At 42.8% G+C, this 14,017-nt stretch overlaps 1 protein-coding gene across 3 annotated transcripts in view; it reads right to left on the bottom strand.

Annotated features, from left to right (window-relative positions):
- The window catches only part of Nlrp3 (NLR family pyrin domain containing 3), a 40,680-nt gene that overhangs the window by 11,892 nt on the left and 14,771 nt on the right, over positions 1–14,017 (bottom strand). For all 3 annotated transcript variants that reach the window (XM_048357613.1, XM_048357614.1, XM_048357615.1), the window contains 3 exons: positions 10,714–10,884; positions 4,605–4,775; positions 1,795–1,965 (listed from right to left, as the gene is read on the bottom strand). In XM_048357613.1, coding sequence (XP_048213570.1) covers positions 1,795–1,965; positions 4,605–4,775; positions 10,714–10,884 — 513 coding nt within the window. The remainder of the gene's footprint in view (positions 1–1,794; positions 1,966–4,604; positions 4,776–10,713; positions 10,885–14,017) is intronic.

The raw sequence follows: 14,017 nt of genomic DNA, 5'->3' as shown, positions 1-14,017 counted from the left end.
GCCCACAAGAGGGCGCCCAGCTTGTATAGCATGGTGGCCAAATGAGTCTGTTAAACAAACCAAAAGTGGTGGATCCCAAAATGCTGAGGAGGAACAATAAAGTAGCAGAAGAAATCATAGGGCTGCATGCAGTATTCTTCCAAGAGAAAAGATCGAATAGTCAAACATTTATCACTTCTTTATGGCAAAAACTCAAAAATCGGGGCTGGGAATATGGCCTAGTAGCAAGAGTGCTTGCCTCATATACATGAAGCCCTGGGTTGATTCCTCAGCACAATATATATATATATATAAAGCCAAAAGTGTGGCTGTGGCTCAAGTGGCAAAGTGCTAGCATTGAGTAAAAAGAAGGCAGAGACAGTGCTCAGGCCCTGAGTCCAAGCCTCAGGACTGGGGAAAAAAAAAAAAAAAACTCAAAATTCTTCTAACTTTTTGGGATCTACAGTTCACAATCACTATTGCTTCATCTTTGTGAGGCCAACCAAAGTAATTATGGAAGAGTGGTGATACATAGTAATTGTATGAATTATTCGGAGGTATTTTCTATTGGGGAGGGACAGTACTCAAACTCGAACTCCAGGTTTGAATGCTGCCTCAGCTTTTTCACTAAAGTCTGGCCACTCTAACACTTGAGCTCTAGTTCTGGCTTTCTGGATAAGTCTCATGAACTCTCCTGCCCCAACTAGCTTTGAACTGTGATCCTCAGATCTCAACTTCGTGCTAAGATTACAGGCATGAACCACTGGTACCTAACTGATATTTTCTAACTTTATTTACTACAGAATTCCAAGATCAAAAACTGGATGCAGCTTTCAAAAGGTTAGGAAATTATAATTTGCTACTGACACAGGAAGCAAACATTGCACCATACATCTTAAGGTCTGTACACCACATAACAAAGATATATACTAACAAGCCAGCCCTTACCTGGGAGAGTATGACTAAATAGGTAGAGGTGCTAATCTGCATTGTGGTTGAGGATCAAGAGGCACAAAAGATAGGAAGACCTAAAGTGTAAGTACTGTATCTGGGGAATGAGGTCAAAGTTGCTTCTTAGAGCCCAAGAACCAATGATGAAGAAACCAGGAAAGTGCTGCATGGAGAAGAGCTCTCTCAGTGCAGTAGTACCTTGCATGCTTACAAGAATTCAGACATAAAATGGGTGGCTATTCATGTGACTGTCTTGGAAACAAGTTTCCACCCCATGGGATACATAATCTAAAAGGTTTCTTCCAATTCTAAGAAGCTTCAATTCTATCATCTTAAATTAGCATAAATTATTAGCAATAATCATGTGGCCCCTCAGTATGTTTGGGGGATTGGTTATAAGACTCACAGGTAACAAAACCTACAAGTACTCAAGTCCCTTATATAACATAGCTTAGTATTTGCATATTACCTATACGCATCCTCCATATACTTCAAATGATCTCTAAATTACTTATAATAGCTAACACAATTCATGTTGTTACACTCTACGTAGTTGTTACACTGTACCATTTAAGGAATAATGACAAGGTGAAAGCCTAAATATTTCAGTATATTATAACATTTTTTCAAATATTTTTGATCCACAATGGTTAGCTTAATCTGCAGTGCTGATCCTGTAAATACAGAAAGCTAGCTGTATTCAACAACATACATCTAATGCTTCAAACCCTTTCTGATCTTGTTATTACTATTGTCCACCCTCAGCTCCACATGGTTAACATTTTTCAACATATCCCATCCACATTGTCCAAATAATTTCTCTTTGAGGAGAATTTTCTTTTCTTCTGAGATACAAAGACTTACCCCAGTTTCTGCAAGTTACATTGTGGATGCTTCACCTTTTCACATAAAATTCCAACTCCTGAATCTCCCAAGGCATTTTCTCCAACATAGAGTCTGGTCAGGGAATGATTGGTGCTGAGGACTGATGCAAGATCCTGGCAACAAGCTGATGTGAGGCAGCAGCTGACCAACCTTCCATACAGACAAGAGAAAGTCATAATAACATCTCTCAGGCCCTCTCCACTATGCACTAGGTGACACTTCCCCTGCCACTCCACCCCTTCAGTTCACACATGGGAGGAGGGTGTGTTCAAGAGCCATGGAAGCTTTGATTTCTTTTTGCTTGTTGTAATAAGAGGCAAGCACCTTCCAAACTGACCCCAACACTGTACCATCTTCCCTGCCCCCTACTATTCTTGGGGGGGACATACACATGCCCATGTGACAGTACTGGGGCTTAAAGTCAGGACCTTGCCATTCTCATTTGACTTTTGTTCTCAGCTGAGGCTCTGCCACTAGAGTCCCTCCTCCAGTCTGGTTGTTTTACTGGTTAAATGGAGATGAGTCTTGTGGACTTTTCTACCTAGGGTGTCTTTAAACTGAGACCCTCGCTGTCCTTGGCTTCTTTTTGCTCAAGGCTAGCACTCTACTACTTGAGCCACTGCGCCACTTCTGGCTTTTTCTATATATGTGGTGCTGAGGAATCCAATCTAGGGCTTCATGTATACGAGGCGAGCACTTTACCACTATACTACATTCCCAGCCCAAATATTATTTATTGTAATGAATAAATAAATTTATTTATTACAAATAAATATATGGAACCAGGTGCCAGTGGCTTATGCCAGTAATCCTAGCTATTCAGGAGGCTCTGAGAGTCTCCAATCTCCAATTAATCACAAAATCAACTAAAAGTGGAGCTGTGGCTCAAGGGGCAGAGTACTGGCCTTAAGCACAAAAGCTCAGGAACTATACCAGGCCCTGAGTTGAAGCCTTAGGAAGAGCACCAAAACAAATTACCTTTTGAATCTTTTTTTTTTTTCTTGCCAATCCTGGGGTTTGAACTCAGGGCCTGAGCACTGTCCCTGACTTCTTTTTGCTCAAGGCTAGCACTCTACTTTTCTGTATATGTGGTTCTGAAGAATTGAACCCAGGGCTTCATGTATGCTAGGCAAGCACTTTACAGCTAGGCCACATTCCCAGCCCCCTTAATCATTTTTTTAAGGTGTAGCCCAGGCTGCTCTCAAACTTATGATCCTCCTACCTCAACCTCTTTGTTGATTACTGGCATGTGCCACCAGGGCTGGTCCCCTTAATTATTTTTAAGAGTACAATTTTATGGTCATTAGAACATTCACTTTGGCCAGACACTTGTGGCTAGTGCCTGTAATCTTAGCTACTCCAAAGGCTGAGATATGAGGATCATGGTTTGAGGCCAATCTATGCAGACAGATCTAAGATACTCTTAACTCCAACTCATTAGCAAAAAGCTGAGAGTGGAGGTATGGCTCAAGCACCAATCTTGAGCAAAAATACTAAGCAAGAATGCCAGGCCCTGAGTTCAAGACCCAGTAATGGCAAAGAAACAAAATTCACATTACTGTACAACCATCACCATCATCCATCACTAGAACTCATTCCATCCCACAAACCTAAAACTCCACATCCATTAAATAGTTCCCCGCCCCCACCCCCATCTCTAACCTGTTCAGTTCCTGGAAACTATCTTTCTACCTCTACCTCTAGTAATTTAGTAATCTACCTCTATAGTAATTTGACTATTACTAAGTACTTAAAATGGAATCATATACCAATTCAACAAAATAAATAAATAAGAAAAATGTAATCATACAATACTTGTCCTTTGTGACTATGGAGTGCCTTTAAATTTCATTCATGTTATAGAAGACATCTTAATTCCTTTTATTATTATCATTATTGTTATTAGCTTACATTAGTTACACAGAGGAGGGCTCCTTGTTACATTTCCACATATTTTCAATATTGTCCAATCAGTCTTACCTCCTCTATTCTGAATTCCTTTTAAACATGTGCATATGTGTACCACTTTTTTTCCATTTTAAACATGTGCATATGTGTACCACTTTTTTTCCATTTTAAACATGTGCATATGTGTACCACTTTTTTATCCATTTATTTTTCAGTAGAGCCTGAGTTGCTCTGCCTTTTGACTAGAGCTAACACTGTTGTGGATGTTGCATACAAACATGTATCTGGATATGCCATCTCTGATGCAAATAGAAATAAGAGAATAAGAGAATGTCATTGTTTTCCACAGTTTTGTATCTCACTATCAATGCACAAAGCTCTAATTTCTCCATATTCTTGCCAAGTCTGCTTCACTAGGGATTTTTTTAGTGATTGTTGTTTATTTCTTCTATAATCACTGTGGTAATAAGAACTAGCCCTGCCACTTTTGAGTACTTTTTTCTCTTGTTCAGAGCCCAGATCGCCCATACCATTCAGTGACAAAAGCAGTGTCTCCATCACCTCAGCATGATGAGAAGGCTGAGGGTTTATTTCCTAAAGTAATGGATTGCAGTAGTTTTATTTTCACAGCTGTATCATACATATCTTAACAGCAATTGTCCTTTTTTTTTGGCTTGTGTCCCTCATTTTCTAGACATTAATATGTGGCTTTCCTCATGGCAGGCACTGATTGTCCAAATGACTGATGAACAGAGATAAGCACAGGAAATCTTTGGGCAGATCTGTGAGACTGTTCTCACACATGAACACCGGCACCTTGGGTCTCACTGAAGTCAGAGCTCTCCACACAGAGCTTCTGAGAGGCTTGAACTCAAACTCACCAGAGTTTCTTCAGATTGCATAGTAGATGATTCAGCCCCACACACAGGAGTGTGATTCCAAAGTCTCCCAGGGAGTTGTTACTCAGGTCCAATTCTATCAGCTTCTGGTTGCTGCTCAGGACTGAGGAGATGTCAAAACAGCACTGATGGGAAAGGCCACAGCGCCCCAACCTTTGTGCCAAGTACAGAAGTAGAGCGTCAGAATGAGGCCTCTTACCTCTCTCATAGGTTAGACTTTAATTAAGGTCATGTGCTGAGGCTACCTGGAGGTGGTAGGACCTTATAAAAGTGGGATCTAGTGAATGAAGCAAAGTCACTAGAGGTGCACCCTTGGAGGGAATACTAGGACCATGGTCTCCTTTCTCTCCACCATGATGTAAATAAACTAAAGTAAACCTTCTCTTTGTACATTGATTATCTCAGATTTTTGTTTCATGGCGCTGACTCCCACTGTCTCCTTCTCCTTCCCATCTGTACTTGGTTTCTTCACCAGGAAGGTGCTCATTTAACAAAGTTCATGGCAGGTTCTCTGACAAGAGAGCACCTGAACATAGACCAAGACACAGCATTCCTGGGCTCACTGGCTCACAGCCTGAGGACACTGTTCATGGATGAGCACTGTAGATAATGCCAGGAATGTCATTATCCACCCACAGATGCACAAGGGCATGTGCCTAGTTCACAAATAGAAGTCTGTGGGTTCCATTTCTTTGGTATTTCTAATAGTTCAAATACCATCACAGGACATTTCTGACACAAAACTTCCTGTCCTTGCCAACATTGTTCCTCTATTTTACTAGCTGACTTAATTCCCAACATTTCATCTGTGCTGGGGAAATAAAGAGAACAGGAGCTCTGATTTTTTTATTTGTTGCATATGAGTTGTTCTACAAAGGTTCATGCGTAGGAAGTTTGATTTGTAGGGATGTTGGGAGATGGTAGAACCTTTAAAAGGTGGGGTTAAATGCAAAGTAATTAAGTCATCTGGATTCTGCCCTCAAAAGGGATTAAAATGGGGACTGAAAATGTGGCTTAGCAGTAGAGTACTTGCCTAACACACATGAAGCCCTGAATTTGATTCCTCAGTACCATATAAACAGAAAAGGCCAGAGTGGTACTGTGGCTCAAGTAGTAGAGTGCTAGCTTTGACTAAAAGCCAGAGACAGTGCTCAGGCCCTGAGTTCAAGCTCCAGGACTGGCAAAAAAAGGGGGGGTTGGGGCAGGAAGATTAAAATAGTTCTTATGGAATCCCATTAGTTCCTATAAACAACTAATTATATGAAGAGCAAGACTGACCTCTCCCCACTGTCTTTTTCTTTGTGAGTAATCCACCATATTCCCTCATCAGAGCTCCCACCACTCTGGACTTTCGGACTCTAAAACTGTAAGCTAAAGAAATCTCTTTACTTTTTAAAGCACACAGCCTTAAGCATTTTACCTCAGCAGTAGAAAACTGATTAACATATTTTATAACTACACACATACCACACACCATTAGCACTAGCAATTTCTACCAGGCATGGAAGCAAAAACTTTCTAACTCCTTTCCAGGCCAATGGTTCATCCTAGAGCCTTTTGGACCACTTCCTTTATGTCCCCATCTTCATACCAACTACCAGCAAACGGATGCTGGATCTCTCCTCATCTGTAAAGAATGTCATTATCTTCTGTGCCTCCTTGTCTCACTCTCCAACCTCATGTGGCGCACACAGGAGTGATAATATTACAGGGAGACACAAGGCTCAGTGCCAAAACCAAAAATCGAGGTCTGAAGGTAAGAGGAACATTTGTAATTCAGAAGAGTGAAGAGAAAGCACTTAAACAACACAAACAAATTAAAATTTTCTACCTTTGCATGGAAGAATACCCCTATCATCTCAGCCTTCAGAAGGCAGGTCTTAAGTTCCAGGCTAGACTAGGCTATATAAAGAAACCTAGTTTCCAAAATAATAAGCTGGGCATGTGGCTCACTCCTATAATCCTAGTTACTCAGGAGGCTGAGATCTGAGGATCATGGTTCTAAAAGTCTGTACGACTCTTATTTCCAGGCAACTACAAAAAGCCAGAAGTGGAGCTATGACTTAAGTGGTAGAATGCTAGCCTTGAGCACAAAAGCCCAGCCCAAGTGTTCAAGGCCCAGGAATAATAATAATAATAATAATAATAATAATAAAATAGAATGTTGTAACTATTCCTTTATCTTTTATGTGGAGAATGGACTAAAGAAGAGAGACAAAGAAGGACTCAGGATCCCAACAGCCAATTATCACTCATTGTGTTATTTTAAATACCAAAATATGGGGCTGGGAATATGGCCTAGTGGCAAGAGTGCTTGCCTCCCATACATGAAGCCCTGGGTTCGCTTCCTCAGTACCACATATATAGAAAAGGCCAGAAGCGGCGCTGTGGCTCAAGTGGCAGAGTGCAGGCATTGAGCAAAAAGAAGCCAGGGACAGTGCTCAGGTCCTGAGTCCAAGGCCCAGGACTGGCAAAATAAATAAATAAATACCAAAATATCTGTCAGATGTCACAAAGAAAAAGTCAAGACAAATAAACAGGAACCACGTCTTCAGAAGTTGATGGTCTAGAAGGCCACAGCAGTGTCCAGGCAGGTAATAGTAAGTAGGTGCTGTCCCTCAGCTGTCCCAATGGGCATAAGAACAGTAGATGATGCCTTTGTTGAAATGAGAAGCTTGGTCATGAGTGGATATGATGAGTAAGAGAAGATATGAAGATGCTCTTTAGAGGTAGCTCTTAGAACCTGTAGTATCACCCAGGAGCTAAGATTGGGGGGCCTCTTGAGCCCAGGAATTTGAGAACAGCCTGGCCATCACAGTGAGAGGCTTTAATATTGGCTGTTTAGGATTGTAGATACTCACATGCATTGATACCAAAAGGAGATACTCTTCAAAGAGAAACACAAAGGCACAATGCCTACATGCTTCTTCATAATTTATATAATATATAGATAGATATATGCCAAAATGAACTCCAAGATATAGAAAATAGAGACCTCTTTTTTTATTTTTTGATGATTCTGTCTTCTTTTCTTTATGTATGGTATTCAAGTGTACATCTTCAGGAGGCAGGGAGGGTACAAAACTCGAGGAGAAAGGGTAAAAAAGTGTAGCAGTGGATTGCACCGGACAATCGTAAAAGTGAACTATACAACTCATGGGCAGAGATAAGGAGGGACTGTGAGAGGAGGGAACAGAAGACACTGCATGAAGGACAGGTACTCATTGCTTGTAATTGAAATCCCTCCATACATCACTTTTATAATAATATTAAAGTAAATTAACAAATATATGTATATATAATTTACAGTGTAGCTTGTCAAAAATACAACAGAACCAGAGGCACATCCCAGGCCCTGTGTGCTCCTTCCACAGCATGTGAATCTGACTCACAAAAGTTGAGTGATGGAGGCTGGGACTATGGCCTGGTGGTAAAGTGATTTCCTTATATACATGAAGCCCTGGGTTTAATTCCTCATCACCAAATATATAGAAAAAATCAGAAGTGGCGCTGTAGCTCAAGTGGTAGAGTGCTAGCCTTGAGCAAAAAGAAGCCAGGGATGTGCTCAGGCTTTGAGTTCACGCCCCAGGACTAGAAAGAAAAAAAAAGTTGAGTGGTGGGCTGGGAATGTGGCTTAGTAGTAGAGTGCTTGCCTAGCGTACATGAAGCCCTGGGTTCAATTCTCAGTGCCTCAACAACAAAAAAAAAAAAAAAGACAGAAGTGGTGCTGTGTGGCTTAAGTGGAAAAGCTTTAGCCCAAAGCACAGAGAGGCTCAGGGACGGTGCTCAGACCTTGAGTTCAAGACCCAGGATTGGCAAAAAAAAAACAGTTGAGTAAGGAGGGCATTAATAAAGCCACAAGTGGCCAGCCACTGCTTAAACCTGTAATCCTAGCTACTCAGGAGGCTGAGATCTAAGAATCATGGTTCAAACCAAGCAAGAAAGTCCATGAGACTTTTATTGCCAATAAACTGCTCAGAAAAAAATGGAAGTGGTACTGTGGCTAAAATGGTAGCTCAAACCCCAATACCAGCACACACACACACACACACACACACACACACACACACACACGCCACAGGAGAGTGATATTTCAACCTACACAAGCATTGTGCTGTGGGCTAACCCAGGACCCCATGATGGTCTCTGATGAAACTCTCCAATTATCATGCAGGAGCAGACACCATGAGGAAATGAAAGGCACTCAGAGTCATAGCCTTTTCTTTAACTACTGAGAAATGACTCTTTCCACTTCCTCTTCATTCTTTCCCATCAAAACATCCCAAACTGGCCAGAGACACTGGTGGCTTATGCCTATAATCCTAGCTACTCAGGAGGCTGAGATCTGAGGATCTCAGTTCAAAGCCAGCCATGGCAGGAAAGTCCATGAGACTCTTATCTCCAATTAACCAACAGAAAACTGGAAGTGGCACTGTGGCTCAAGTGGTAAAGCTCTAGCCTTGAGCTGAAGCACTCAGGGACAGTGCCCAGGCCCAGAGTTCAAGCCCCACGACTGACCAAAACAAAAACAAAAACTTCCCAGACTGGCTTCCACTACATTCTGTCTCCCCACTTATAGTGACTAGAATTTGCCCCTCAAAAGTTCTTATGTGGAAGGCCAGGAGTTTGGCCTAGTGATAGAGTACTTGCCTAACATGCATTAAGCCCTGGGCTTGATTCCCCAGTACCAAACACATAGAAAAAGTCAGAAGTGGCACTGTGGCTCAAGTAGTAGTCTTGAGCAAAAAGAGCATAAGGACAGTTCCCAAGCCCTGAGTTCAAGCCCCAGGACTGACAAAAGAAAGTTCTTATGTGGAAATCCTATCCCATAAGGCCACAGATAACAACTACAATCCTCAAACTTAACTTGTATTTAAAATGAGCTATTAGGTCTGGGAATACAGCTTAGGGGTAGAGTGCTTGACTTGCATGCATGAAACCCCGGGTTTGATTCCTCAGTACCACATAAACAGAAAAAGCCAGAAGTGGCGCTATGGCTCAGGTAGTAGAGTGCTAGCCTTGAGCAAAAAAAAAAAGCCAGGGACAGTGCTCAGGCCCCAAGTCAAAGGCCCAGGACTGGCAAAAAAATAAATAAATAAATAAATAAAATAAAGAGCTATTAGTATGTGACTGTTGTCCTTGTAAGAAATTAGAGCCAGATGCAGGTAGCTCATCATACTTTTAATCCTAGCTGCTGGGAAGGCTGAGAACTGAGGATCAGAGTTTGAAACAAACAGGGCAGGAAAGCCCATAAGACTCTTATCTCCCATTAGCTATTAAATAAGCTGAAACTGTAGCTGTAGCTATAGTCATGAGACTTGAACAGAAAAGCCTAGAAAGGGTTCAAGTCTCTTATGTTCAAGCCTCAATACGAGGAAGAGGAGGAGGAGGAGGGAGAAGGGAGGAAGGAGAAGGAGGAGAAGGGGAAGAAGCAGAAGCAGAGGCAGCTAAAGCACATCTTGCCAGAAGGTTATGTAAAGATATTAGAGGAAAAGGGTTATCTGCAAGCCAAAAGAAGAGTCCTTCCTAAAAACCAACCCTGCTGCCAGGCACTGGTGGCTTACACCCTTAATCCTAGCTATTCAGGAGTCTGAGATCTAAAGATCACAGTTCAAAGCCAGCCCAGACAGGAAAGTGTATGAGACTCTTATCTCCAATTAACCACCAGACAACCAGAAGGGGTGCTGTGGCTCAAAGTAGTAGAGCACTAGCCTTGAACAAAAGAGCTCAGGAATAGTACCTAGGCCCTGACAAAGCCCCACAATTGACAAAGGAGGAGGGGGGAGGGGGAGGGGAGGGGAGAGGGGGTGGGGGAGGAGAAGCCCTACTAGATGCTAGGTCCTTGGTCTAGCTTCCAGGACCATAAGATGATAAACTTATGTCACTGAAGCAGTTCAGCCTATTGATACAGCAGCTCAGAGAACACTGACCCAGCCCCTAAGGTTTCATCCCATCTCTCTGTCTCGTTCTGTAGCTCTGTCTTTGTCTCTGTCTCTATGTCTCTAACAGTCTCTCTCTCTCTCTCTCTCTCTCTCTCTCTCTCTCTCTCTCTCACACACACACACACACACACACACACACACAGACTTACCACAGCCTCCGAATGTTACAGCCAGGATTCCGGAGAGTTTCACACAACACCTTCATCCATGGGTCCCCCAGCACATTGTCACTGAGGTCTAGCTCAGTGAGATTCGTGTTGGTGCTTAGAACAGAGAAGAGGCCCCGACAAAAGCTGGATGTTAGAAAGCAGTTCACTAATCTAGAAATGAGAAGGCAGAAGAACAGATAAGAACACTGATCTCTAACAAGAACAAATTACAGTGACAGCCAAGGGTGCTGGCATCAGTTCATGCAAATGATTCCCAGGAGAAGGGCATGGTGGCACCCACCTTCAATCTCATCATCAGGAGGCTAAGTCAAAGCCAACTGGGCTGTACAGCAAGTCTTGTCTCAAAAAAAGAAGGAGGTTGGCTGGGAATATGGCCTAGTGGCAAGAGTGCTTGCCTCGTATACATGAAGTCCTAGGTTCAAGTCCTCAGCACCACATATGTAGAAAACGGCCAGAAGTGGCATTGTGGCTCAAGTGGCAGAGTACTAGCCTTGAGCAAAAAAAGGAAGCCAAGGACAATGCTCAGGCCCTGAGTTCAAGACCCAGGACTGGCAAAAAAAAAAAAAAAGGCGGAAGAGAAGGAGGAGGAGGAGGAGGAGGAAGGGATAGGGGAGGCCTCATGGGGCTTAAGAAGTGAATCAAGGGGGTTGGGGATATGGCCTAGTGGCAAGAGTGCTTGCCTCATATACATGAGGTCCTGGGTTCAATTCCCCAGCACCACATATACAGAAAACGGCCAGAAGTAGCGCTGTGGCTCAAGTGGCAGAGTGCTAGCCTTGAACAAAAAGAAGCAAGGGACAGTGCTCAGGTCCTGAGTCCAAGCCCCAGGACTGGCCAAAAAAAAAAAAAAAAAGTGAATCAAGATTATGCCATGCCACATGTCTCCATGTTACAGTCTGGTGTATCTCATCCCAATGACATCCCAATTCAGCTCACCATTGGAGCTGAATTGGTTTGTTGGTACTTAGAAATCTTCCAGAAGTCTCTGTGCTGCTGACCTGTTTTGTGTTATATGTTTTTCTGAAACCTGGGACCAGTCCATCTGGAACTTCCCCAATAAATCCATCTTTTTACTTGAGGTTGTCTCTGAGTGGTAGACTCCTGCAGGGATGCGGGATCCCCCCCCCACACCTCGAACCCCTATTACAGCTCAAGTGGTAGAGGACCAGCTTTGAGGAAAAAAGCAGCACAGAGGCAGTGCCCAGGTCATGAGTTCAAAACCTAGGACCAGCAATAAACAATGCAGTTTAAGAAATTTGATGACAAATATCTTAGGGAAAACCAACCTAAGTCAAGCATTGTGTCTTTGTATAAGAAGTTTGAAATAAAGCATGTCATCCAGATGGCAGAGATGCGCAGGATAAGTACTGTCCCTTCCTTTGTATCTCTAAAAGATTGCCAGGAAGAAAAAATAAGGAAGCTCACACCTCATGAAATGGATGAAATTTGAGAAATCTTATCAAGGAATCTATATCAAATCTTCCAGAGTACTTTGTCACACAACAGACACAACCTGCCCACTGACACATGTGAGCGGCAAGCCAAGGAGATTCTCATCTGACGCCAGCATGGCTTGCAAGAAAGCATTAGGAAAGAGAACAGCTCGAATCACAATCACAGGGCTTCTACTTCAACATCCTGATACTTATTTTTACCTAAAAACACAAAGCTTCCAGAAAAGCTACAAAAGAAAAATATTATTTCCAATGCAGATGGAAACAGCAGTGACTCAAACCCAGACCCCAGGACCACTGTGCTCAATTTACAACCTCGAGGCAGGCGCTTTTTGCCAGAACAGTTCTCCAAGAAAGCTCCCCACCATATAAAATGGAATGGGAGAATGAGGTGGATGTGGATTCTGACCGAGGGCAGTCCAGTATGCCCCCAGCACCCCACAGCAAAGAAGGTGGCACACAGACACTGGGGGTCCTGCAGGAGTCCCTTCTCTCCAAAGACGCTTTGGCCACCAGGGGAGGGAAGATAGTTAGACTGAAGACGTCCCACCCAAGCCCCCACTCAGGCTGGTCTGGAGGGCGTCAGAGCCTGGAAACTGGAAAGGCCAATTCGGGGATGAGAAGCCTTGATGGAAAAGGCCAAAGTAGATTTGGGGTTATTGACACAGTGCCACTGTGCTTGGGCACTTTAGAACCTGATGCCATCATGAACTCTGCTTAAAACCTGTCTAGAATGGATCAGGAAAATGTGGTACATATACACAATGGAATTTTATGCCTCTATCAGAAAGAATGACATCGCCCCATTCATAAGGAAATGGAAGAACTTGGAAAAAATAACTAAGTGAAGTGAGCCAGACCCAAAGAAACATGGACTCTATGGTTTCCCTCATAGGGAATAATTAGCACAGGTTTAGGCTAGTCACAGCAGAGGATCACAAGAGCCCACTAGCTATGCCCTTATAAACACAGAAGATGATGCTAAATGAAATGAACTCCATGTTATAGAAATGAGTGTTATATCACTGTTGTAATTACTTTCAACATGCCATGTGAAACCATAGCTTCTTTTGTTGATGACCCTCTTCTATCCCTTCCTGTGGTTGTACCTGTGCTATCACTGTATCTCATCTGAGTACCCTGGATACTGTATATACTGGTATTAGAACTAGGGAAGTGAAAGGGAATATCAAAATCGAGATACAAAGGATAAAAAGACAAATGGCTCCAAAAGCAATATTTGCAAAACCGTTTGGTGTAAACCAACTGAACAACTCATGGGGAGAGAGGGAAAGGGGGAGGAGGGAGGGAGGAGGTAACAAATAGTACAAGAAATGTGCCGCCTTCTTTGCTGTGGGGTGCTGGGGGCATACTGGACTGCCCTCAGTCAGAATCCACATCCACCTCATTCTCCCATTCCATTTTATATGGCCTAATGTATGACACTGTAACCCCTCTGTACATCACTTTGACAATAAATTAGTAATTCTTAAAAAAAAAAAAAAACCCTGTCTACATACTTTCACGGTGGGGGGATGGGGGGAATAAAGCCAAGCCATTGAATCAGGGGATGAATGAGTATCACACGAGGAGGAAAACAAAAAGGAAATCCTACAGAAATGTCTTATGCCTCTTTCCTAGAAATTGTATTCTTTGCAAGCTTGAAGAAAAAAAGTAATAAGTGTGCCCTTAATGAACTTGAATGACAGAACTTGAAATTTTTTTTTTAATTTTTTTTTTTGGCCAGTCCTGGGCCTTGGATTCAGGGCCTGAGCACTGTCCCTGGCTTCTTCCCGCTCAAGGCTAGCACTCTGCCACTTGAGCCACAG

Source organism: Perognathus longimembris, chromosome 11 (assembly GCF_023159225.1).
Source record: "Perognathus longimembris pacificus isolate PPM17 chromosome 11, ASM2315922v1, whole genome shotgun sequence".
NCBI classification, from domain to species: Eukaryota; Metazoa; Chordata; class Mammalia; order Rodentia; family Heteromyidae; genus Perognathus; species Perognathus longimembris.
Note: the sequence above shows the minus strand (reverse complement) of the source record. Positions and strands in the feature narration are given on the sequence as shown.